Genomic DNA, 26,872 nt, shown 5'->3' with positions numbered 1-26,872 from the left:
GTTGTCAAAATGAACCAGTCTTCCGGTTGGTCCTAACCTCACCTTCGTTTCAACCCAGCTGACCACTCTTTCAATCCTTTGTGGCTCATATGTCCAGAAAAAGAAAGAGAAAAATAAGTAAACTCAGAAACCAAAACAAGTGCTCTAATGTACTCCGTTATTGCACCTGGGGCCCCTTCATGCAGAGCTCTGTGGAGCTAAGGGGATGGATAAGGCATGGCTTACAGGCATTAAGAACAAGGAAATTCTAGTCAAATATCAGCTCTGGTATGTAGGAGAGAAATCACTAAATTTTTTTTTGTTATTGTTGTTGTTGTTTTCTGAGACAGAGCTTCACTATGTAGCCCAGACTGGCCTTCAATTCAGTGATCCTCCTGCCTCAGCTTTCTGAGGGCTGGGATACCACACATGGACGACCACCACCTGGGAAGAAATTAGTAATTTCAATGATGATAAAAGAGGAAAGGCTAAAGAGTTGGGCACAATGGTACACACCTGTAATCCCATCACTGAGAAAGTAGAGGCGGGAGGTTAAGCCCACCCTTAGCTACATAGAGTAGGAAGGAGCCAGGGCCAGACAGACAGCTCAGAGTTTAGGAGCACTTGCTGCTTTTTGTAGAGAACCCTGGTTCCAGGCACCTAAATGGTGGCTCACAGCTGTCTATAACTCCAGCTCCAGAGGATCCAATGACCTCCTCTGACATCTATGGGCTCGTGTACACATGTAGCATACAGACTTAAACTCAGACACACATACATACACACAAAATAAAATACATTTTAAAATAAAAAAGTTTGAGGCCATTTTGGACTCTGTAAGATCCAGTCTTAATGATGATGATACAAAAAGGAGGAAAGAGTGAACATGAGAAGTTTGCAAAGGACAGGATGAAGCCTTGAGCTGGCAGATGTAACATTTGTATGTACCTTTTGACAGAGGCAGGTGGGACAGCAAGTTTGGTGGTCTCATTGGAGAACAATGAGGCATGGCTGGGGCACATAAAATTACAAATAAAATAAATCTATTTAAAGAGTTACAATGTGCCAGGCAGTGATGGCACTTGTCTTTAATCCTCGGGGGGCAGCCTGGTCTACAGAGAAAGTTCCAGGACAGCCCTGGCTGCGCAGAGAAACCCAGTCTTGAAAAACAAACCAAAACAAAAAAGTACAAATGTATTATTATTGTGAGACAGTGAGTGTGGATGTACATTGTGTGTGTGTGTGTGTGTGTATGATGGGGAGCCACAAATCCCATGGCATGCATATAGATATCAGAGGCCAAATTTGTGGAGTCAATTCTCTCCATCTACCTGGATACTCCAGGCTTGGCATCAAGCGTCTTTATTCACGGATCCGTTCCAATAGCCTCACAAGCATTTACTGTACTCCCACCTTCCCCCCAGCTCCATGTGTGTGTGGGTCTAGTACTATTACGGGATAGAGACAAGCAGTGGAGTGCCCCATCTCCTGCTCTCAGGGAACTACAGGTAGAGACAGACAGTCACATATAAATACAGTATGGGGTTCTAGGTGAAAGGACAAAGTATGAAGGGCTGGCAGAAGGGGATCAGCCCGTCAACAATTTGAAACGTGGGAGGTGCTCACAAAGCACACAAATGAATTGGGGGGAGGGAAAGGTGTCCTCCAAGCAAAAATTCCATGTAAGCAAATGGAAGGATATATTGTGGACTGCGACACCTGCAAGCAGTTCTGATGAACTGAAGAGACGGGGCAAGGGATAGAGCATTGATGGGATCACTGGACTCTCACACACATGAGTTTGGACTTTCATCACAGAGGGCAATAGAGATAATCTGGTGTAAGTTTCGGAAAGGGTAGGTACAGCACAGAGAAGCCACACTCCCACCTGGAGGGAAACTATAAGAGTATAAACAAAGACAGCAGACACAAATAAATGGGAGGAGCATGAAATATGTCAATCAGCAGGGTTTATGGGTTGGAGGAGTGTGGAATCTGAGAGTAGAGGGTCAGTCCTTTACAGTTTGTCTGACCAGACACAAGTGAAGACATTTACAAGAAACCTGGTAGGGTGGAGGGCAGGCAGAGGCCCATGATATATGGGTGGTCTAATGGCCACCTTAGGACTTCATCCTGGAGATGTGGGGGGGGGGTGTTATTAAGTTGTTCTTGTACTTTTCCCAGGGAAAGGGTAAGCAAGAAGGGAGGATGAATGAAGAAAAGAGAGAGAATGGAGGAAGAAAGGACCACATCTCTTCACTGCATTCCTTCCCAGACAGGAGATAAGCGGGAGTCAGAGGAGACACAGCTACTCCAGTGCTGATGTTGCTATCACTGTGTATCCGTTATTGGCAGTGCTGAGTTATGAGGACTTAAAGAATTTTACGCATAGTAATGAAATGGCCACTGTTTCTACTTCATTAATGTCCACTTCATAATCCATACATATTTGCTATGTGACCTTGAACCATTCAAAACAATAGCTTACTGTCTTATTTTATAGATGGTGAGAGCTGCAAGAGGGAGCAAGGAATCAGGATTGCCGTCTCAGACAAAAGGAGAAGGGGCAGCTGTTCCAGAGGGAACATAAGCCATGATTACAGAGGCAGGACAGGAGCCCTGAGCACAGCCTCCTATGAGAGCTTGCTGTGCCGCCTTTGGGATATTTAGTAAGTGGTCCCAATAGTTCATTTCGTGTAGACAAAAATAAGACATGAGGAGTGAGCCTTCATTTGGAGCTACAAGAAACAATAGACATCCTTCTCCCCAGTCGGGTCTGTGTTGGAGCCACGTACAGTGCTACTTACCCGTGAAAAGGTATTTGGAGAGTGGAAGCAAGAGAATCATGAGTTCAAAGTCACCTTCTGCTACTTGCAGAGTTCAAGGCCAGCCTGCACTTCATGAGACTTAATATCTGACTATATTCTCCAGAATTGTGAGATTTCACATTTGATGAAACCTACTAATCTAATCTGACCCTTTACTGCACAAAAAATAAAATCAGGGGTCAAAAGAGGAGACATGAATCTCCTGAAGTTTCATGTCATAGAACCAGCTAGCAGCGAAACCAGAAATGAAGTGTGAGTGGGTTCCCATAGAATCCAGCTCGTGTCATCTCCATGCCAACCACACCCTGCTGTCTGTCCCTGTAAAAGGCCCGCAAGAAGCAAATGAATGAGATGCCCGACGCTGCAGGCACATCACTCTCAACTTCCAGTCCATTTCATGATGCTGACTTTGGCCTTGAACCCGAAGAACTGCAAAGCCCTTGATCCTCAGCCAGAGATTCTCAGGAAGTGATTACATCACTTAGACCTAGCCAATAAGGGTTGTGGTGCTGTCTTTGATGACCCTCCCACATTTACCAAGGGCCATGAATGACTTCTGTGACGGGGGAAGAAACTCAGGATCATTTCCTTAGTCGTTCTGTCTAGAGACTCTGCTACCTCTTCACTGTCGTTTAAACCTGAGACTCACCCAAGACTACCTCATGATGCATATCATGGATATATATATATATATATATATATATATATATATATATATATATATATATATATCCTAAAGAGGTCCCAATTTTAACCCTTCATCTATCTCCATGCTCACCAAAGTGGTTAAAATCTTTTCCATTGCTCCCCAGGACTGTTCCAATACTTTCCTAATGGTTCCCTACCTCCAGCTTGCTCGTTTTAAATTCATTCTCCACACAGCTGCCCAAATGATCTTGCTAAAGCACATGCCCAGTGATAAAATCCTTCATTGGTTCTCCACAGACTTCAGATGAAGTACAAATTATGCTAGGTCTTACCCAAAGTTACTGCTATTCACCTCTTCAGCATACTCTTCTACAATTTCCAGAGTCCACTTCCTCCCCACTGAGGAATCTCAAATTGTCAGGGTCTTGCCCATGCCAGTAGCATCCTACTCCAGCATCCACCCTTAGGAAGCTCCCTGTCCTACCCCTTGCTCATTTCTATTTATCTTTCAAGATGCAGTTCTGGCTCGGTGCCTGGGAGCCTTCCTACCACTCAGCCTGGGCCAAGGCCACCACAGAGGGATCATGTGCACCTCATTACTCTGCAAAACCTTGGTATGCTCTTAGAGGACAGGTAGTGTTAATTAGCCTTTGTACATAGCTGTGATGTCTAGGTAGGTCTTAGTAACATTTGTGGAATTGAGCTAAACCTCAAAGTAGTTCCCTCTCCCTTTCCCAGCATCTTAAAATATCTTATTCATTCTTGCTTGCTAGTCCAAGTTTTTTTCTCCAAATGCCTCCTCTCCAGAAAACCTTCCCCAACAGCCCACCCGACTGCTCCTCTTGGAATCCCTGAACTCAACTATACCATGTCCCCTTAGTATGTCCACCTTGTCTTTCTCTATTCTCTGAGAAGCGAGAGTGACCCCATTAGTCTGTTCTGCCTACGATACCTCCAACACACTGAACCACTTCATACTCTTGGTCAACAGCATACCATTTCCTACTCTTGTAATTACCCTTCTATCTGGAGAATAAGGACATTGCTTCACTCTTATAGCAACACCAGAATGGAGATTCACTGCAACAGGATTAACTTGTGGCTGTTCAGGGACCCGTCCTGAGTTACCAAATTGGACATTTTGTTATTTTTGTATGTACTCAAAGGCTTTCTTTCCCTTTGTGTACATACAAAAATAACAAAATGTCATCTCCCCATGTCCCTCTTTGATATCCTGTGATTCTATAGCTGTGAACTCAAAGGGGGCAGGGAATAGTCTGTCTACCCTCATAGGTCCAGCAGGTTGAAACTCAGAAGTCAGGCTGAACAGAAAGAAGCTTTCCTGTCTTTCCTTTTCCATCCTGAGAGAGGCATCAGAGTGCAGTGCTCAAGTGTATTCATGCAGCAGCCCACTTAGGCCAGGTAACGCGCATGCTTTGTAGAATGAAGAGAATACCAGTTTCAAGTAAGGTGCAAGTAGAAGCAATCTCCCTACTTTCTTCTTTTTTTCCCACCCTCCTTATTTACAGCATTCTAAGGACCATACTCCATGTCATTTAAACTAGACATGTTTCACAACACAACCGACGAATACAAGGATGACTGGACCAGAGAACAACACAAATTCAGGGAACTTGATTTCCAGAGACCTTCTGGAAACGTGTTCAGGAGATAGAAAAGCGTTCAGGTAGAGGAGTAGCACAAAATGGCTCAGGCAGAGGGCAGAAAACAGGCTTGATGGGAGCAGGTTTAAGGGAACAAAGCTGGGGGACAGAGGCAAGAGATGTTTCACTTGATATCCAAACCCTGGACCCAGCTAAAAGGCACAAGACAACAGGCTGGCTTTGACAGGGCTGGAACGAGAACTGGAAGTGCTCTGCACACAATAATCTACTGCCAGCAATCGTCTATCAGACATCATTTTTATGAAGGCTGTACCTGCATAGCCTAGCCATCCAGAAAACTTACCGGGCTTGACTGAGATGGATCTCCATTACCAGACAGTGAACTATCCTTAGCCAGGAATTATTCCAATGGTCATATGAGCCACATGATTCCCAAACCCCCACTCCCCACCCCAGGCAGGTCAGCATTTCCAGTCCACATTACACAACTTGTCTGAGTTCCTTTGCATTATCTGAAGAGGGCTGGGATTTTAGCAAAACTCTGCCTTGGTGCCTCAGCCGGTGCTGATTCCACAGTAAGCACTGAGTGCAGACTAATCAGATAAGAAAACAACACACACAAGGACTTCTAATTCAGCCTGTACTGCAATCCTTCTTTTTGCAGCTTCCAAGCGTCAATCCTAGTTTTTCCTCTGGGGTCACATAAAATGAATCTAATTCTCTTCCACATGATAGTCCTTTAAGCATGAGAGGAGAGTTATGACATTCCCCCCGAGTCTCCTTTACTTCTGACCAGATATCCTTCATTTCTAACACTGCCGCTCCCACAGGCACCTTCCTGTAAATATACTGCATCTTCTTCTCTCTTGACCCCAGACAGCCACTGCTGAGTCCCTAACCTCTGCTCTCCTCATAAGCAAAAGCACCCTGGCAGAACTGGGTACATAATCCCACCATCCCTCACAAAATCATCTCACTAAGGTCACTGGGGATAGAGTTCCTTAACGTGTAACACTAGCCCCATCTTAGTCCTCCTCTTATTGGGGGTGGTTATTTGCCTGTTCTTCCATGCTTAGAACTGGATCAGGGACTTACACAGGCCAGGCATGCATGTGTTCTACCGTTGAGTCTACCCCTAGTCCTTAGCCATCTTGCCTCATGGGCCACAGTAGAACTTTCTAGTTGAAAGCAGGAGCTTTCCTCATTGATCCTGCAAGACCCACACACATGGTTTTTCTATGACTCCCTACCCTCTGATATTTCCTCTTCATTTTTTTAGATTATAATATAATTATATTATTCCTGTCTTCCTTTTCTTTCCATATACTGCTTGTTGCTGGCTTTCAAAGTCATGTGCCGCCCCCCTCCATTGATTATGGTTAGTGTGTGTGTGTGAGTGTGTGTGTGTGTGTGTGTGTGTCTGTGTGTGTGTGTGTGAGTGTGTGTGTGTGTGAGTGTGTGTGTGTGTGTGTGTGTGTGTGTGTGTGTGTGTGTGTGGAGCATATATTCCTCAATATAATTGTTCAGTCTGTATATTACTTATATGTTTTTTAGGGCTGACCATTTGATAGCAGATAAACAACTGGTGTGTTCTTCCCTGAGGAAGACTGTTTCCCCCACCTCAGCGTCCTTCAGTCCTTTGCTGAGGCTTCCTGGGCTTCCCTCTATTCATATTAGCATGCCAATTGCCCTTGTTCAGCAGTCATGTTGGTGAGGCTTCAGGGTGTAGCTTCTGACTTTCCTCGGAAGCACAATCTCATAGCAAAACTCCCTGTTCTTAACCACCCCCTCTTCCATAACCGTCTCTGAGCCTTCAGTTCTGGAGTTGCATTGTAGGTGTTTCCATTGGAACTGGGTCCCACAACTTTGCATCTTGATTACTCATGGTTTTCTGTAATGCTTTCTGTCTGTTACAAGGAGTTTCCTTGATAAGGAGTGAGGCTTTTTACTTGGGTACTAAGGATCTGAATTCAGTCATATTTGTGTGGCAACCATTTTACCGACTGAGCCATCTCCCCAGCCTTTAGTCACATGGCTTTAAACAACATTTGTTCTGATGTCCTATCTCTGCTCAGAACACCCCCTCAAGACCTAGATGCATCTATTAAATGGCCTATTTAACATCTCTTGTTGGGTATCTAATTAGCATCTCACACTTAACTAACTAAGCTCCTGGGCTGGAGATACAGTTCAGTGGTAGAATATATGCTCGGCACATAAGATGCCCTGGATTTCATCTCCAGCACCATCCCCCAAAGCAAAACTGAGCCTCTGGTCTTCACCCTGACCCTGTACTGTCAGTATATAACAATTTCACTCCTCCAGAACTTAAGGGAAAACATATCACCTGAGTCCTATTTCTTTCTTATCTTGTACCCAAACCACCAGTCAATAGTGGTAGTTCTAAGTTCAAAATAACTCTAGAGATGGGTACCCCTGGTACTAGTCACCATTTCGTGCCAAGACAACTAGAGTAGCCATGGAGAGACCCCACTACTTCCTTCCTAGGTTTACTCTTATTATAGCAGCCAGAGTAACTTTGTTTTAAAAGAAATTCTAACATGTCGCTCCCCTGCCCACCTCTTCCCTCCCCTGACCCACAGATGGCTTCTGATATTGTTGAGAAGTCCTGGTCCTGAGGATTCCTTCAAAGCATACTCTTAAAAAGCTTGTCTGGGGGCTGGAGAGATGGCTCAGCGGTTAAGAGCACTGACTGTTCTTCCAGAAGTCCTGAGTTCAATTCCCAGCAACCACATGGTGGCTCACAACCACCTTGAATGAGATCTGGTGCCCTCTGCTGGCATGCAGGCAGAAGACTATATACATAATAAATAAATAAAATCTTAAAAGAACAAAAACAAAAATACGCTAGTCTGGTCTTCATCCTAGTTCCTGGGACAGAAGTTCTAAGGACTTGGGAGTGACAGGAGTAGCTTTGCTACTCATGCTAGACCCACAGCTGGCTTTTTGTTTTTGTTTGGTTCGGTTTTTGCTTGTTTGAGACAGAGTCTCATGTAGCCCAAAATGATCTGAACCAGCTACAAAGCTAAGGACAGCCCCAAACTCCTAATCCTGCCACTTCTACTCAAGTGTTGGGATTACAGGAGTGTGCCATTGTGTCCAGCTCCACACCTGAGTGAATGCTAGGGAGGGCACTAGACTAAGCTGAGGTAGGAAAACTAGAGACTGCAAACTCAACTGGGAAACCCCAGTAAACACCACTGGCACTCAGGGTTCAGGGAAGCTTCTGGTTAGTGAATACATGACTTGTGGAGGGCGTTAGTCTTGATTCCCCAAGCAGAGGACACAGCAGCTCCATTCGGATCTTTCTCATATCTCTACGCACCGGTCTCTTTGAGAACTGTACGACTTTTCTGAACTCTGTGAGACATTTGTGAAATTATACAAATTATCCAAAAGAGTCGTGGCAACTCCTGAACTTGAGCTGAGACTGGCACTCGAAGTGCAGGGAATTTTGTTGGGACGTGTTCTTTACTGTGTGCAATCTGCCCTGTGTTCAAGGTGATGAGGGTGAGACACGAACAGGGGTTTCTGAAGATGTTGTTACTTACACGTTGCATTTATGCACTCAGGCTTCCACCCGTTACATGGATTACCAGTTGTTCCTCAGTTCACTACATCCATGTTAGTTTTTGCTCAACTATACCAGGCACATTCCTGCATCATACCTGTTCCTTTCTCTACTTTGGATCTTTTCTAAGTTACTGATTTCTGAGTAAGCTCTCCAGCCTGTTATAGTTTGGATCTTATGTTATGGTTTGCTCTTCCCAAAGCCCATGCACTAAAGGCTTGACGGTGCTGTTGGGAGATGGTGAGATCTTCAGGAGGAAGAACCTAATGGCGGGCGAGGTGACTGGGATTCCGCTCTTTCCTCTCTCTGCTTCCTGGCTGCTGTGAGATAAGCAGCTTGGTTCTGCCACACACTCTCCCCCAAGATGTTATGCTTCGCCACCAAAGCAATGGGGCCAAGCAACCACGGACTAAAGTCATAAGCCGGAACCTTTCCTCTGTTTAAATATTTGTCACAGCCACAGAAATTTGACTGATTTAAACTGCAGACCAACCTTGCCACATCCTAGACTCCCCTCTTATGGCTTTACTGTTCTCCATGACCTTACCTTTACTCATAGTGTAACTGAGTACTCATGTTGTAATTGTTAATTTATCTACTGGATCTTCCCTTTATAGATCTAAGAGGTTATTACTATCAACACAGCACTTAGAAAATACACCTGGAAATTTAAAGCATTCCATGAATAGATTAGATTGTTAAAGCTTGACTTCTGTCCCACCCCACCCCTCGCTTTTTTTTTTTTTTTTTTTTTTTTTTTTTTTTTTTTTTTAGTTTTGTTTGTTTGAGACAGGTTTCTCTGTGTGACCACCCCATCCCAGCTGTCCTGAAATTCACTCTGTAGACCAGGCTGGCCTCAAACTCACAGAGATCCACTTGCCTTTGCCTCTGCCTCCTGAGCGTTGGGATTAAAGCGTGCGCTACCACTGCCCGGCAAGAAGTTTTATTGATCCACTTTTCATTCAAGTGGGTGTTCAGAGCCAGGCAGTTGTTGTGGAACATTACTCTAATTGCTTTAACTTTGTAAAGATGTGTTACATTTGTTTCTGCTGCATTTGTTCAACTGTGTAAAGATGTGTTGCTTTACCTGCCTAAGGCACTTGATTAGTCTAATAAAAAGCTGAATGGCCAATAGCTAGGCAGTAAAGGGACAGGTGGGGCTGGCAGGCAGGGGGGATAAATAGGAGGAATCTGGGCCTGAGAGAAGAGAGAACAAGGGAGAAAGAGAGGGAGATGCCTGGGGCCAGCCAGTCAGCCAGGTAGCCCACTAGACAGACATGGAGGAAGGGGGAAAGAAGGACATACAGAAGGAAAGAAAGGTAGAGAGTCCCGAGGCAAAATGCAGACGAAGAGAAACAGGTTAAATTAAGTTATAAGAGCCAGTGGGACAAGCATAAGATAAGGCCGAGCATTCATAATTGACAAGCATCCATGTCTTGATTTGGTGGCTGGTGGTGGTTCAGAGAAAGTCTGCTACAGGTGTTGGTGGCAAACGCCTTTGACCCTAGCACTCGGGAGGCAGAGGCAGACGGATCTCTGTGAGTTTGAGGCCAGCCTGGTCTACAGAGCGAGTTCAAGGACAGCCAGGGCTACACAAAGAAACCATCTAAAAAAAAAAAAAGGTGGGTGTCCAGAAAAGGGTAGAAGCCCTCTCTAGATGTGGACTCCCAGCACAATGCACAGGACTACTCCCGCATCAGGGAGGACGTCACAAGCTCAGCCTTCCACTCTGCCACCCCTGAGCAGCTGGTTGCCTTTACACTGCATCTCCAATATGCAGACACGGCTCGTTTGCACACAGGGAGGGACCATGTCCACACTGCTCACTTTCTTATATCTAAATGCAGCATCACCTCTGCTCTTCAGTTCAAATCTTCTGAATGAATGTTTTATGTAATTGCCCCAGTGAATCCTAACATCCGCCATGAACATGCCTATCATTAATGCCATTGTTCTGATGGAAATGCAGAGGTGAAAAGAAACTAAAGAATTTATGTTGGGATGGAAAGACAGGATTCAATACAGGGTCTTCCTGCCATGGAGAGCATGAGCTTACTGATGGACTACCTCAGAGCTTCACCGCTGCCACTATGTACAAATAAAGCTAACTCATCTGAACCTCGGTGTTTTTTCATCTATAAAATATGGCTGTAAAGACTGGATGAACCAAAGTATATGAAGTGCTTAGCCTTGTACATGTTATGCAGATGAAGCTATTAGCAATAATTACGATTATAAATAGACATGAAATTTCACTAGCCCTTTTACCATCAACACCATGGTTCTCAGATCACATTAAGCTGGCAAACAGTTATGCCTTCCTCTGGTGGAAAGGAACACATGGTGCACCCAAAGGGACAGCCACCACCCAACCTGGTATGAGTCCTCTCAGACATGCATGGCTGATCCGAGTGCAAGCATGTAGGGAGCAGGATGTTGCTATTCTTTCTTCAGTCCCCTGTTGATACTCAACCCACCATATACTCCAGGCCTCTCCATGGGCCACATTTTCTGCTCTGCTCCCCTTTCTCCCCTGAGCAGTGACCCAGGAAAGCAAAGGCTTTCTCTACCTCCATGGGGCTCACCAGTCTCAGGGAAGGTGATGTAGAGAAAAGGTCTTCAAGCTGCCCCAGGCTTCCTTAAGCCACAGCATTCCCAGACACAGAGCCCTTTATCCCTGAAAGGGAGCAGCCAGGCAGAAAGACAAAGGCCATATCTGATTCCAACAGGGTGAAGACCACAAGCTGGGGTAAGGAAGCTTGCAGAAGGGGCCAAGAAAGGGGCTGGGGTGAACTGGAGGAGGAAAAGGGGAGGGGCTGGCGTCAGCATTCTTACTTTTCTCCCTCCATGAGGAGAGTATAAGAGAGATCTCAAAACAGTATCACAACTCACATTTCCAAGCAACTTTTCATGCAGGCTCTTTCCCCAGATACTCCAGTATACAACATCTGATTCTTCCTCTCCTACCCTTAAGACATGCAGTCCTTCACAGGCAAGACTAGAGTAACCAAGAAGTGCAAAGGCCAAAGTAGGCTTCCTGCATGTGTGCCACCTGGCTGCTATCCACTTCCTTACCTACAGAGCAGGAAAACTGTACCGCCTTCTGGTGATGAAGACTTTAGTGTATGCAGGACACAGATAGCCTGGCTCTTAGTGAGGATTCAGTGAACAGTGTGGCAGTGTGAAGATATGGGGATTACTCAAGTGGCTCCAATCCCATAATCTCACCTGGTCTCCTACCTCTCCTACTTCACATGAGGAAGCTCAAGTCACAAGTAACAGAGTGAAGAGATGGAAAAGCTTGTGAGCCCAGGTGAAAGATTCTGAATATCCTACCTGCCTCCCAAAGAAATGGGAGGTGAGCGAAGGGTACAAAGGTCGGCCTTACCCCATGCCTGGACCCTCTTACCTACAGGTCACCTGGCAACCTTGTTTGGTAGTTACCTCTGAGTCATTTTCCTCAGGGGAAGAGCCACAGGTCACTGTCATGAGGTCCTGGTGGTCTGGACAGCCCTCCGCTCTCAGGGTTGTGAGAGGTCATCTTGGCCTTCTCTGCCTTCACCCCATGCTTCTTTAACATTGCATGCTGGCAGTGTGGGGACACTGCCATTCCAGTAAACCCTGGCTTATGTGTGTCTTTAAATGAATACAAGCTGGAGCCATGACCCAGCAGCCTCTGAAGGCCCCGGTCCTTTTTCTCATTCTCACTTCTTACACTTGGTAGGAGGTTTACTTGCCGTGCTTCACTGCACTGTCAGGCCATTTTATGTCTGTCCCTGCTCCCAGATACAGTGTGAGAGCCCAGTTCTTACTCTGCTCCACAAACCAGCTCACAGAAGGGCCTCAGCAAATTTGGTTAAGGGAGCGAAAGAGTGAGTGAATGAATGAATGACCTTGAGTATGACATCACTCCCCCAGACCTGGGCAAGAAAGAGCAGAGGAACTGTCCAGAGGGAAAGCGCACCAGAGAGACCCAGTCCCATACTCCCAACAGGAGAACCTCCTGTGCATCAACTGTCGCCTTTCTTGGAGCTCTGCTTTTAAGTACATGAACAGCCGTGAGGAGATGGCATGGTTGCCAAAAAAACAGAAACCAAACACATCAAAACAAACCAGAGAAAAAACCATAACAACACTACCCACAAGTGACAAATACAGTTCTCTCTCAAGAGCAAGCCAGACTCATGCCTTGCCTCTGGGACCTCCCTCAGAGCTCAGTGCACTAACACATGTAGCAACCTCCAGGCCATCTGGAAAGAATGCCCTGAAAGAGGCAATTCATATCCCATAGGGCCAGGCAGCTTTTATATCTTAGGCATATTTACACATGGAGTGAGGAGGAGAGGGGAACAAATGTGCTAAGCCAGAGGGTCTCCTCCAGGCAGTAGCCTCAAGGATCACAGGAGACCCAAGGGGACAGCCCAGCTTGAAGGCTGGATGCCGCAGAAAAGAAGAAAATGGAGCACACTGCCACACAGGCCCACTTGCCCTGGGTCCCTGTACCCCTGCCCTAGGTTGCTGGGCTCCAACACACCACCTCATCCCACCTAGCCCTGCCCAGTCACAAGTCAATGCTACTGTTTCATCCTCTGGCCAAGTGAGGGGAACGGAGGGGCAGGAAGGAGAGCAAATAACACATGATGTGCATCCAGAAATCTTACCGCTGGCAATTTGATACAGAAAACTAAATGAGAACAATGCTGTAGGGTCACTAAAGGTAAAAGGATTTCCAAGCGTTTCCATTTTGCACTCTCGCAGACAATCTAGATCCAGGCATTGTCAGCAAAGCCCAAGCATTTATAATGCAAGGCCAGGCAGCCTGAGTTTGGGAGGGGAGATGATGCTTCAGCATTAGAAGGGATGGTGGAGGTCACCTTGTCACCACCCAGCATGTCCAGCATGTGGCCTGCAGGTGCCTCCTGAACCAGGCTGCAGTGCAGGGCTTACTCCTTCATGAAGCAACACTTTCTTTTTGCTGACAGTTCTGCTATTAAAAAGCAGTTCTTTATGGACAGTGGAATACTGACTCTCCATTCATCTTAGAGAATATGCATTAAGAACCTACTACGTGTCGTGGTTTAGATTCTGAACTAGTGAACAAAACAAAAGTTCTTCTTGGTACTCATAGCCAAGGGCCCATCTACTTAATGTTCTTTCCACATGACCTAGGATTTTTCCTCCCCGAACCCATGTAGATGGACAGCAAGACTGAAAAGAGCTTCCTGAGAAAGCTGGTGGGCACAGAACCACACCCTAATTCAGCTAGAGCCACTCACTACTGGTGGCTGGCATGGCAGTCCTGCTCTGAATCTAGCTGACAGAGTAGAATTGATTCCTGCTGAGGAAGAGGGTTCAAGTGGCAGTTGGGCTCTACTCTAGGCCCTGGGGAGAGATCTGGGGATAGAGACCAGGTGCCTAGAACACTCCAGCCAGCAGCTACTTGAGAATCCCAAAGGGAAGCTATGTGACAGGGAGCACTGAGTAGTAACTGGAGGGTAATGCTTCCTTCCCTGGAAGGGGGCTACATCTAGCATTTAAAAGGAGAGATGAGACACGATGGCCGACAACAATGAAAACTATGGTCACCTACTGCGTAAACGTATCGCAGGTATTCTGCTATTTCATGGACATAGATCCACATCATGTTTACAAAGCCTGGAGAAGGCAAGGTGGCTAACCCCTTTCGAAAATGGAGGGCCCCAGCTGAGCATGATGACTCATGCCTGTAATCCCAGCATGCAAGAAGACTGCTATGGCCAGCCCAATACTAGCAGCTGCTCTCTGAGTGTCAGTGCATGGGATAGACAGGCCCCAAGGCCAAGAGATGTAGGGGGTCCCCAAGTGCTAGCTAAATCAGACCCTGGCAGAGGTCCCACTGTAGTTTAAGGCAGATCTCCCAAGAGCCTCAGCCAGGTAAAAGCCACAAAGCTCATGAGCTGGATGCCCTCACTCCCATTTGGTGTCCTCTTCTACAGTCTTCTTTACACAGCTTGTTCTCCACCCCAAGTTGACTCCTCTTTCCGCTTTGAAGCCAGGAGACAGGAATGTGCTCAGCTATCGGGATACCTTACTCCTCTGCCAGGCCACCTTCTTGCTTTAAAACAAAAGACCACCACTCCATAGGTTGACCAAGGTTGTGCCAGTCTCTGTCAGTAGGGCTTTAATGTGTTCATCAAAACCCTCCTTAGGAACTGTGCCTGATCCTAGACAACTCACGCCGTCCCCAAACCCATGGATTTCCCTCCATGGAGCCTGTTATTTCCCTCCTTGTAGACCCTGTCTATCTGAAGGGCTCCAGGAACCCACCCTGATTGTTCTCACAATGGTCTAGCTCCTGCATCATGAAGATTATATGAAAGCCTAAGAGATCATAGTAAAAAGAGCCAAGCCAGAAGGCCAGGTTTGGATTTCAGATATACCCTCGTTTCTCTAGACCTTATCACTCATCCAGAAAATAGGGTCACTAATTCCTATTAACAGACCTCTGTGTGAATTAGTAAATGGTTCAACAACAGGTAGAATAGTCCACAGGACCTTTTGTTACAGAGAACAGAGAAGGGACTCATAACTCCGTTCTCTTCCCCTTGAATTCTCTCCTTTCTCCCTACTAACCCCACCCCCACCTTCAGTTCCATTGTACTGCAGGTTCTTATTCCAGTCCCAACCCCTTCCCTCCACGGGTGGAGGGAAAATGCAGTCCATGGCAGGACTGTCTGAACTCTGCTGTGACGCTGTGTGCAGGTGTGACCCCTGCAGCACATATAATCTGGACATCCTTCTGTCTGACGTGCATGGCCTCAGGCTAAGTCCAAGGGGACTGTTCTCACCTGGTTCCCTCTAAAAGAGGAAGAGAAACTGGGTAATGGTAAGCATTTGACTCATTAGGAGGGTGCTCAAGAGTAGCCTAGACAGCTGACAAAGGCAGAGAGCTGCTACAAGTTCCTGTGACGGTTTTAAGGATCTAGAACCAGACACAACCCAGGAAGTCGAGTAAAGGCAAAAGCAATTTTGTTTAAAAAAGGCAGAAATAAATAAATAAAAGTATGCACATAAACACCACACACATGCACACATACACACACACACTCACATATACCACACCATACCACACATATACAAACACCACACACACACTCACGTACACCACATACAATCACGTATACTCACATACACCACACACACATATATACTGCACAAACATACTACACACACACACACACACCATGCAACTTAAGTATTGGTTTTCTTTCCCCATCATGCCTTGAACCTCCTCTCTTTTTAAATGTTTGTGAGTGCTTCGCTTGCATTAATGTTGGTGCACTGCAGCCATGCCTGGCCTGTGGAGGCCAGAAGAAAACATAGGATTCCCTGGAACTGAAGTTAAAGGTGGCTGTGAGACACTACGTGGGTGCTGGGAATTGAACCTGGATCCTGTGGAAGAGCATCCAGTGCTCTTAACCACTGAGCCATCTCTCCAGCCTGCTTTGATTTTTTTATATGAAAGAAAAAGAATTCCTTTATATGTGGTAGGATGTTTTCTAGCATCTCTGGATAGGCTCAAACCCACAAGCATGTCTGCTTTACCTACCTATGGTGTATATAGGTCATCCACAAAGACCTCCAGTCCTTCAACACCAAAAGAACAGAAATAGCAAGAAATAATAATTGCTTACATTGATGAACAGCTAAGCACTCACAAATCACTTCCACATCCATTTTCATTTTGAGCCATGAAATCTCAGCCCTAGGCAGCTGAATCTCAGAGATGCTCAATGAATTCCCTGAGTTCTCACTGTTGTTCAGAGACCATAAGGCAGAGCCCACATTTGATGCCTCTCAATAGAATGAATCTGAAATGGCCCCAATGGCCCGTGTGTTGAAAGCGTGCTTCCTTGTTTGTAAGACTATTGAGAAAGGGTGTCACCTTGAGGAGATGGGACCTATTGGAAGAAAGTTGGGTTACTGAGTGGGGACCTGAGACTGTAGGTTCTCCTCTTCTACTGTATTTGCTTCCCATGTCCCATGACATGAGGAGCTCCCTCTGCTACGTGCTCCTGCTACGTGCTTGTGTCCTCCTTGACACAAGCCCAAAAGAATAGAGCCAACCAATGCAGGACTGGATCCTCAAAAATTCCTGTTTTATGGTCATAGGCATTTTGTTACAGCGATGAGAAATCAACATTTCTGCGGCACATTCTCTTCCTGTCACATCCCACCGCACGGAGAAAGAGCAAGGTGGACATCTAAGATACCAGAGAACGACTTTCCTGTTGGAGGTGCTGCTTATGACCTAATTATAAACTTCAGGAAAATGAAGAATTCAGTGTCTAGATGGGAGGACCCGGGTTCAACTCCCAGCACACAAATGGCCGCTCACGGCTGCCTGTAACTACAGTTCCAGGGTTTCAGTGCCCTCTTCTGACCTCCTTGGACACCAGGCAGGGACATCATGCACACATATACATGCAAGCACATATAGAATAAAATATTTTTTTTAAAAAAAGCAGAATGGAGGTATGAATGGTGAGTCTGTGGGAAACTAAGGCAGTCCAGACTTCAGCTCAGTAGTGCAATACTTGGCTAGGATGCACGAGGTCCTAGCTTCAATCTCCATCAATAAAGACCAAAATAAACAAACAAAAGAATAACGAAAATTTTCATCTGTCTCTGAGCAAGAGCCCAATGGTGTGTAGTGAAGGGCTGACAAGAGAAAAGACTGCAGAGGCAGAGCTCGAGAGAAGGATTGAACAGCTTCCTGATGGGCTGTTAATAAGAAACAGAAATGAGCTTCTAGGAAAGGAAGAGTGGGCACAGCAGATAACAGCACCCAATAGCTCCTGCCTGGCCCAGAACTGCAGGCTGCCCCTTCAAAGAGAAGGAGGTGGGGGCTAGAGAGATGACTCAGTGGGGACAAGTACTTGTTACTCTTGCAGGGGACTGCAGTTCAGTCCCTAGTGCCCATGTCAGAGAGCTGTCTTCAGCTCCATGGGATCCAACACCCTCTTCTGGAATCCTCCAGAACCTACAGTCACACATGCACATACTCATACATAATTTGTGTGTGTGTGTGTGTGTGTATGTGTGTGTGTGTGTGTGTGTGAGTAAATAAATAAAATCTTTATATAAATTAATTAATGACATAAATAAATCTTTACCAAAAAAAAAAAGAAGTGCTGCTTCATGCATTTATTTAAACTCTCTCTTTGACAGATAGAGGCACATATACCCTTTGGCTGGCACAATCCTGATGGTCCATCTCATCATGGTTCCTCCACATCTCTTGCCCCTAATTGCTCCCCCCTCCCCAGCTTATTAGAGCAACAAGAATCCTTATTCCAACTTCTCCACAGCTCTCAACAGACCTATTCCCCCAATTACATACCAAATTCCTAAAATTTAAGTTTTGTCCTATCTTATATTCATGTGTTTTGCATATGCGTATGGCATATATTATATGTGGCATATGTGGTAAATATGTGGTGTATATATATGATGTGTTCATAATGTGTGTGTTGGGGAAGTCTTGCTTATGTAGGCCAGGCTGGTCTTGAACTCATGCAATCTTCCCACCTCAGCCAACAGTGTTAGGATTACAGGGTATATGCCAACACACCTGGCCCATTTGTACATTTATAAGAATTTTTCAATTTAGAGTTTTAATGTTTTACATTTATTTACTTGTTCATTGTGCATGTGTGCAAACATGTGTACATGTGAATAGAAGCCAACTTTTGAGGAAACCCAGGTTACCAGGCTTGGCTAGGCGTGCCTTTACCTGATGAGCCATCACAGGGCCCATCTCCTTCATAATTCACTGTTTTTGGACTCAACGCACAAGGGATGACCAGTATTACAAGTTCACAGAGATCCAGAAGTCACTCAGCCACTCAGACTCATTGTACAGGTACCCCTCCCTGCCACACACCTGCAAGCTATGCACCATTTTCTGATGAGAAAACTAGTGGCTCACAAGGAAAGGTGACGGATGGTAGGATGTGACTGCATTTGGTGGCTTTTGATTGACATGTCGACCCTGGGCCCAATAAGGTGCCCAGGAAGTACCACTGGTCAATCCAGACCAATTTCAGTTATGAAAATTGAATCTGAACTCTCAAAGCGTCAAGGCCAATTGTGTGTACGCATGTGTATGGTGGAAAGGGGATTAGAATAAAGGGAATGAAGCAAGAAGGCAAAGAAGGAAGAATAAAGTTATCTGCCTGAAAACTGATGCTGGAAACAGAAGGAGGCTTCGCCCTTCTCGTCCTACATTGGGGAAGACATCCCACCACCTGTTAACCATTACAGCCTTCAATTCCCTTCTCGTTCGGGGGACCTGAAGCACAGAGCTGGCTTGCTGATTGATTTAAGTTTAATTCATTTGTGTAATATCCCTGTTCAGAGAAATGTCTAATTAACACTTTTGTTGGGGGGAATAAAACCTCCCATATCCATTAATGAATGGGGGAAGGGAGCAGAAGCTTTCCCAGGCAACAACCTAGCGTCTACAGGGTTGTTTTCTGGCTCTATCTTAGAGATGTCTTAATGAGACATGTCTTCATAATGGGATTATTGCTCCCTTTGGGCTGAAAGAAGCAAATGGGGCTGAGATCAGCTAGGGGAATGGATAGTCAATATACATGAGTCAGCACTCACACCCAAGGCTGGGGACCTTGATTCTGGAAGCCTAATCCAGGGAAGGGTATGTAGCTAGCAAGGCACTCTCTGAGCTGCAGGATAAGATTCCAAGTATGAATCCACTTCTTACTGGATTCCTCAGCATCCGCAGGCTTCGCAGAGAGAAATAATATCATAGATTTGTTTATGACTACACAATTTGGAACGGAACGCTTTGTAAATGTTAGTTCACAAGTCCCTGGGAGCAAAGAATACCAACACTATCTCATAGGCAAAGATTGAGAGGAATGGAGGAACTCACCCAAAGTCACAGAGATAAGATACGCAATGGCTAAGTGTGGAGCCCACATCTTCTGATTCAGAAACCTGGGCTTCTCAGGTAGCAGACTTGATTGGCAGCTCATTAGACATGTGCTATTGCTCTCCAGAGGCATTCCTACAGCCCTGCTGGGGATGAATACAAAGAAGGCATTACAGTGTGAACTTCAGCTTCTAGTGATAAGAGAACTCATCTAAAATCATCATAAAATGTAAAATCATCTAAATAAGATTCTACAACCAAAAACAAAACAACAAAAACAAACAAAAAACAAGGAACTTAGATGGGTGTTGGTGGCACATGCCTTTAATCCCAGCACTCAGGAGGCAGAGGCAGGCCGAGCTCTGTGAGTTCAGGACCAGCCTGGTCTACAAAACGAGTTCCAGGACAGGCTCCAAAGCTACAGAGAAACCCTGTCTCGGGGAGGGGTGGGGGAGGTCTAGGGCTAGAGAGATGGCCCAGAGGCTAAGAGTACATACTGCTCTTACAGAGAACCTGAGCTCAGTTCCTAGGACTCATGTCAGAAAACTCACAACCGCCTATAACTCTAGCTGCAGGAAATTTGATGCCTTCTTTTGACCTATGCAAGCACCTGCACTCATATGAACATATCTACACCTAGATATACACAAGTACACATCACTTAAAAAATACATTTAAAAACATTATAAAATTATAAATTCTATTAACTTAAGAATCATCTTAAGAGTCTAAAGTGAGGGCAGGGAGTGGTGCACTGCACTCCAAGGGTTGTCAAAGGAGTCTATGGTCCCACTACAGGATTCAGCAATGTAGGGCTCATCTCTGACCACACTTTCTACTGTGGGTCCCAATCTCAGTGTTCATCTGAATGACCTCTGGTGACCTATTTACCCTGCTCAGGCTTCAACTTTTATGCCTGAAAAAGAAGAATCGTAAACCATGCTTTGCCCAACACACAAGGATTTGTTGAGGTCCAATATACATAAAGGGTAAGAAACATTGGCCAAAAGACAACCCTGAAAAGGAACTTTTTTCACAGCTCATCGTTCTACATTCTAAAACGTTTGTTTGTACCCATGTGCATTAGCTCCTGACAATATAAATTAAAATTTCACAAGAATACTTTAACCCTCAGGTTACACATTTTACACATATCATCTCACTCAATCCTCTGGGCAGCCTGTGTGGTAGAGATAATTTTCCCAATTGCATATGAGGCAACTGAGGTTCAGCAAGCTCAGATAAGCCAGCCAGTGTCAGATATGTGACTGAATATTCGATGGTAGGATTAAAATTCTTATCTTTCTGATTTCAGAGCTGCAATCTCATACTTCTTTACATTAATTATAGATGCTTATTCTACCTTAAAAGCTCAGTGTTAAGAGATGAAAATGGAATACATTGAAGAATAAATTTCACTGTATTGCTACGGGCAGTGGGGGGGGCTGGGGTTCAAACTTTCCCCATTATTATCTAAACATAGGAATCCTGGAATTATGTATTTGCCTTATGACCCACTCAACTGTCACTGGCTGCCCAAAGAAAATTGTTTTTAAAATTACATATATATATATATATATATATATATATATATATCACATTTAAATATGAATTTATGTGTGTACACACTTAGGGAGGATGGTGGCAGCCGTTTTTTAAAAAGGGAGAGAGAATTAGAATGGCTATTGAAAATGTACTGTGGGGCTGGAGAAATGGCTCAGTTGTTAAGAGCACTTCCAGAGGTGCTGAGTTCAATTCCCAGCAAACCACATGTGGCTCACAACCATCTGTAGTGGGATCTGATGCCCTCTGCTGGTATAAGGGAAAACAGGTCACTCATATACATTAAATAAATAGATAAATATTCAAAAAGAAAAAGAAAATGTGGTCCTGTGGTCTGGCAGTATGGAGATACACCCAGGCAACTTGGCTCGCACAGTCATGAACATATAGTATATTCTTCCTTTAATTCTGCTGCTTACGGCCTTATACAGCCAATTCATGTCCAAGGCAGGCAAGGGTGGGCCATACATATCTCTTCACAAGTCCACACACAAAGGCTTGCGGTGATAACCACCAAGATAGACATCATTTATTTTAACTTGAATGGAAGCAAAGCTTCTGGGCAGGATAAGTTTCACCACACAGAGCCATACAGTAAAACACACACTAATACTGGCCTCTCTGTCATGAGTTTACCTACTGGAGATCATATCTACTCATGGAATTGTAGTAAAAATTAAACACAGAACTGCAAACTCCTTACTGAAGGGAAAATCATTATGTATCAATTACCTTTTTTTTAAAGAAAAAAAAAAAAGAAAAGAAACAGGCACTAAGTATACACATTACTGTTACAGTACTTGCCTAGCATGCACAAGCCCTTGGGTTTGATATCCAGCCAAAAATAAAAAGGAGGAAAATAGATTTAAAAAAAAAATCATAAGTGATCAAACCCCTAAGATGCTGTAGTCCCTAAACTTCCAACAGGAAAATGCCTCCTGGGCTTTGTATCCCCAGCATCAGAAATTGCTTTGCTCAGCATGGTCACCGTGCCTTACATAAAGCCTGGTGCATCAACAAATACCCTAGAGAGAGTCCTAAAGCTTGCTGCGCCCAGCTTTGGGAACAACTAAAGACAAAAGGAATTAGCTTAAGTTCTAAATTCCATTGAATTGGCGTCAACTCATCTCCTGCATTTCACACAGCTCCATACTGCAACTGCCACCCAGCATTAGGGCGGCTTAAATAACAGACTAGTTAGAGCAAATTACCATGCAGTTCACTCTGAGGACCCAGGGGACCACGAGACCTTGAGTGGGCAGACAAGGCCAACCAAGTCACAGCTTGGCTAGGGTAAGATTTATAAGCTGGTTTTATAGGAGGTGAAGGTCAGGGGTCAGTGGTGGAGCAAACAGAACAGTCCATCTGGAATGTTATAAGCCTGGTGGCAGACGTGAGAAGGCCCCACCTTGGGGACTAGGGAATAGATAGGTAGGATAGGAGTAACAGAAATAGCATTAGCTCTCCTGAGAGTGTATAGGGGAGATTGAGTGCTGGTCTTTTCTGAAGTTTCTAGACTACTCCCTGGGGCTTCCACAGCCCCATCCTACAGACTGGAATCCTATTTATTAACTTACCCTGAAGGTGAAGCCTCCTCCAGACATTCTAATAAGACCTGATTTCTGCTGCTCAGAGCTTTCTAGTCATGCTACCCACATGCTAATTCAGCATCTACCACCTTGCTCTGAGAGGACCCACTATGCACCAAGGTTCCAGCTAGTCCTGCTCCCCAACAACTGTATATATTCTGAGAAACAAACAAACAAACAAACAAACCACCAGCCAGTATGATTTTAAACCCACTGTTTCTGTCACATCCTATCTGTGATTTTAGATGAGGGGCTTAACTTCTCTCTCTGTGTGTGTTAGATACTACTTGTGTAAAATAATGGGGCTAATTTAAAAAAATCTTCTAAAATCACTATGAAGGTGAGTGCATTAACATGGCTTACTAAGGTACCAAGGCACAGTTAGTGCATGAGGTAAACAACATGCAGAAATTTACTCAAGCCCCAGCAGATGACTATAATCAAGTTGATCTAAGTTGAAAACTCATGGTCTGCCCACTTCACATCTCTCAAAGCATGCTGTCTTCCATCTCTGGCAAACTTGTATTGGATTATAAATCCCTCATGGAACAGCAGCTACAGACCATGGACCTCAATGGTATCAGCCAGAGAGCTCAGAACGGGGGAAGGAATACTTGTGTTGTCTTGCTAGGGGTTGTATGCATAGCATCAGTACAGACACTGAGAAGAGGACCATCACAGAGCCCTGATTGCAGCCATTTTCTCTCCCCTGCTTCTCACATGGCTTCTGGCCTCTTTATTCACCTGAGAGAATGTTAGGACCCCAAGTTCCAAGCAAATTAGTATACCGTTCTGTCATAGTAGACAGGGTAAGTGCGAGTCTGCTTCCAGAGAGTTCTGGGAGTCATGGTAAGGACCCTTGTGCACCTTGCCATCACTGTTAACCACAGACCCTGCCTGCTGTTCTTTCTCCTGCTGCAGCCCAAGCAAGCTCTGATTCATTTCCTTGCTTCTGCAAGCTTGTTCGATGCCCCCTTTCTCAGTCCCACCTAACTACCCTTCATTGGTGTCATTCTCTTTTCCATTTCCCCTTTCTTACTGTTTCCTCCTTTCCTGCTCTTACCCACTTTCTTCCATGTTTCCACCTCACTAAAGAGAGGTGTTTGTACACAGTTCTGTCTTGGTGAGAGAGCTTGGAAAAGCCCCAGGAGGGCAAGGCTAGCATTAGTGTAGCCTAAGTGCCACTTGCTAGCACTGAACAGGAAGCCCAGTGACAATTTAAAGTTTGTGGTGTCAGGGCTAAGGAGGAACCCTCAAGGATGCTGTTTCCACACGGAGGCAGTGCCACAGGCTTTGTGTAGTCATTAGAGGTCAGCTTGGTGACAGGTGCCTGCCAGCCACACCTAGGCTGCCACATCTTTGTTAAGAAAGTCTAAAAGGAGGACCTTGTTGGGATGGCTTCTTCCTATTAGGGCAAGACATTCCAACTTCTGAGCTTAGTGCTACTACCTCCAGTTTGAATGCTGAGGCCAGGGGAGCTGAAGGGAGGGAGCTTGCCGTAAGGAGAGCATCTGACCTTTCTCCCCACCTGCCTCCTTCGTCACTTCTCCTCTAGAAACTTCCACTCTCATGTATGGTTTTCTTTTCTTTTTCTTTCTTTTTTCTTTTGTTTTTGTTTGGGGGGGCAGGGTTTCTCTGTGTAACAGCTCTCAGCTGTCCTGAAATTCCCTTTGTAGACCAGGCTGGCCTCAACTCACAGAAATCCACCTGCCTCTGCCTCTGCCTTGTGAGTGCTGGGCCACCGCTGCCCTGCTTTCACATATGGGTTTCTATAGCTGGAGCCGAAGACCTTGCCACAGTCACCCTCAGGGGCTCTAACATCACTTATTCACAATGCGGGTTCCAGGCCCTTGTCTCTATTCTCTCCCTCCTTTTACTTCCAAGCTCTTTTTCCCTGAGGTGGTGTTAAAGGAAGGGGTATCTTTCCTAGAAGTATAACTCGAGCATCTCTTTTCCACTTTCTGAAATTGCACTCCTTTCCAGAAGGCTTTCAATTGATCTTATCCTAAATATGGAAGTTACCTAAGGAATTATTTAATTCCATCTTTATCTGCATGTAAGACCCTGAGTAACAGAGCGGTTGTATACTTTACTCAGTCCATGTGGTGGTTTGAAAGAAAATGACTCATATATCTGAATAATTGCTCCCTAACCGGTGGAACTGTTTGGGCAGGATTAGGAGGTGTGGCCTTATTAGAGGAGGTGCGTCACTGGGGGTGGGCTTTGAGGTTTCAAAATACTCAAGCCATTCCCAGTGTTCCCCCTCTGCCTCCTACTTATGGATGAAGATGTGAGCTCTCAGCTGCTGCTCCAGCTACCTGTCTCTTTGCCTTCACTCCACCATCACAGACTCTTACTTTCTGGAAGCCCATTTAAACCCGTTCTTTCATAAGTAGCCACGGTCATGGTGTTTTGTCATAGCAATGGAAGAGTAACTAATACAGTCCACAGGGAGTACCTATTGCCGATGGGAGAAGGCAACCAAGTCTCATGATTCTTCTGCTCTGCTCTCTGTATCCTGCCAAACTGTCTGCTAGTCAAAGAAGGGACAATTGATAGCCCTGTCTGGTGGGCAAAACATTCTCATTATTATGCCTCCTGTCCTCTGCCCTAAAGTGTCTTTCTATGTATGCAATCTCTTTGCTGTATTTACTATGAATGATGTTGGTCTTAAAAACTTACTTAACCTTGAGCTCCTGGGAATCCAGTAAGCACATTGCACTCATCTGTTTCCTCAGCACCTAACCATACCTGGCACTCTACGGATGTCTGCCAAATGAAACATATTGCGCATATCTAAAACAACAGATTTGCTTTAACAGGACGGTACAGAAGGTCTTTCTCAAAACAAAATGGCAAAGAATGGCACAGCCCATGGAGCCAGCACTCTCCCACACTCCCCAGCATCCCAAAGGACAGCTGGACTATAGAAGGAATTGCTGTGGACACAACTTGCGCTTTTGCCCTTTCCAAGATCAAAGGGAAATGGCACGACCTTCCAGGCCAGGAACTTTGCTACTGGGTGGAACACTTCATGGCTGCAGGCCAAACCAAAAAGAACTTTAGAAGACACCTGAGAACCCTATCATTGAGTGAGCAAAACTGGCTCCTCTCTGTCCCTCCCATTCTGGGCTCAGGATCTTTCCTCACTTGACCCACACTGAGCATATATAGATCAGGGATCCTGGGAAGGAGCAGGCCGGAAACCAGCTAGGTCCACATCACTTCAGCAGAAAGTCCTATAGAATCCCTCACACAAGGAGTGTAATAAACGCGGTGGCTGCGTGGGAGAGCAGTAGCCCAGGAGAGCCTGCCTGAACCTTGGCCCTCAGCCTCCCTTCCATCAAGTTACTGAACTGTCTCACCTGGTCTAAGATTGTAGGAGCAGTTTACCTTTTCTCGGGGCCTTCAGTTTTGGCGGGAAGCAAAGATCGGGGGCAAGTCCTGGCTTTTAGGAGGCAGCACATCTGCAGCAGGGATGCATGGGCATGTTAAGGTCACTCCCCAATGCAGCTCCAGGAGCCAAAGACAGTAGGTGGGGCTACGAACATATCTCAGTGGGCAGGGTGCTTGTCTGATGTGTCAGAAGCTCCATTTCCAGTCCCACATAAACTGGGTGCTGACAAATGCCTTTAATCCCAGCTCTTGGGAGATAGAGGCAGAACAGAAATTCAGGTTATCCTTGACTACATAATGAGTTTGAAGCCAAGGCTACATAAGACCCTAGGAGATACACACACACACACACACACACACACACACACACACACACACCGAAACAAAACACTGGGTAGCACTTAGCTATCTTTGCTGGAATGGAAGTCAGCAGTCAGGTCTTCCAGCCAGGCTGGGTCAGAGTAAGCTGTGTGCTCTGAACAGGTCACACTTTTTTTTCTGGTCTTCAGTTTTCAAACTCAGGGACTAGATCACTTCCCAAGGTCCCTTCCAGAACTGACACCCTGGAACAGGGTAGGTACTCAGCACCATAGTTTCTGCTATGAGATTCCTTTCCTCTGGATATCTATAAAGTTTTCCACATCTCTTCATTCGTCTAGCTTCATTTGGGCGAAAATGGCCGCTCTGTAATTTTCTTTGATTCTTGCCTTCCTCCC

General features: G+C 45.4%; 1 protein-coding gene across 4 annotated transcripts in view; it reads right to left on the bottom strand.

Annotated features, from left to right (window-relative positions):
- Positions 1 to 26,872, bottom strand: part of Kirrel1 (kirre like nephrin family adhesion molecule 1) — a 91,764-nt gene that overhangs the window by 37,953 nt on the left and 26,939 nt on the right. For 2 of the 4 annotated variants that reach the window (XM_027393014.2, XM_027393016.2), the window contains exon 2: positions 19,609 to 19,754. The exons of 1 other annotated variant lie outside the window; for it this stretch is intronic. In XM_027393014.2, coding sequence (XP_027248815.1) covers positions 19,609 to 19,741 — 133 coding nt within the window. In that variant the 5' untranslated portion in view covers positions 19,742 to 19,754. The remainder of the gene's footprint in view (positions 1 to 19,608; positions 19,755 to 26,872) is intronic. One more of the 4 variants, XM_027393015.2, reaches the window with a different exon arrangement.

The sequence above is a fragment of the Cricetulus griseus genome (genome assembly GCF_003668045.3).
Source record: "Cricetulus griseus strain 17A/GY chromosome 1 unlocalized genomic scaffold, alternate assembly CriGri-PICRH-1.0 chr1_0, whole genome shotgun sequence".
In the NCBI taxonomy this organism is placed as follows: domain Eukaryota; kingdom Metazoa; phylum Chordata; class Mammalia; order Rodentia; family Cricetidae; genus Cricetulus; species Cricetulus griseus.
This window is presented reverse-complemented; position numbering and strand designations above follow the sequence as displayed.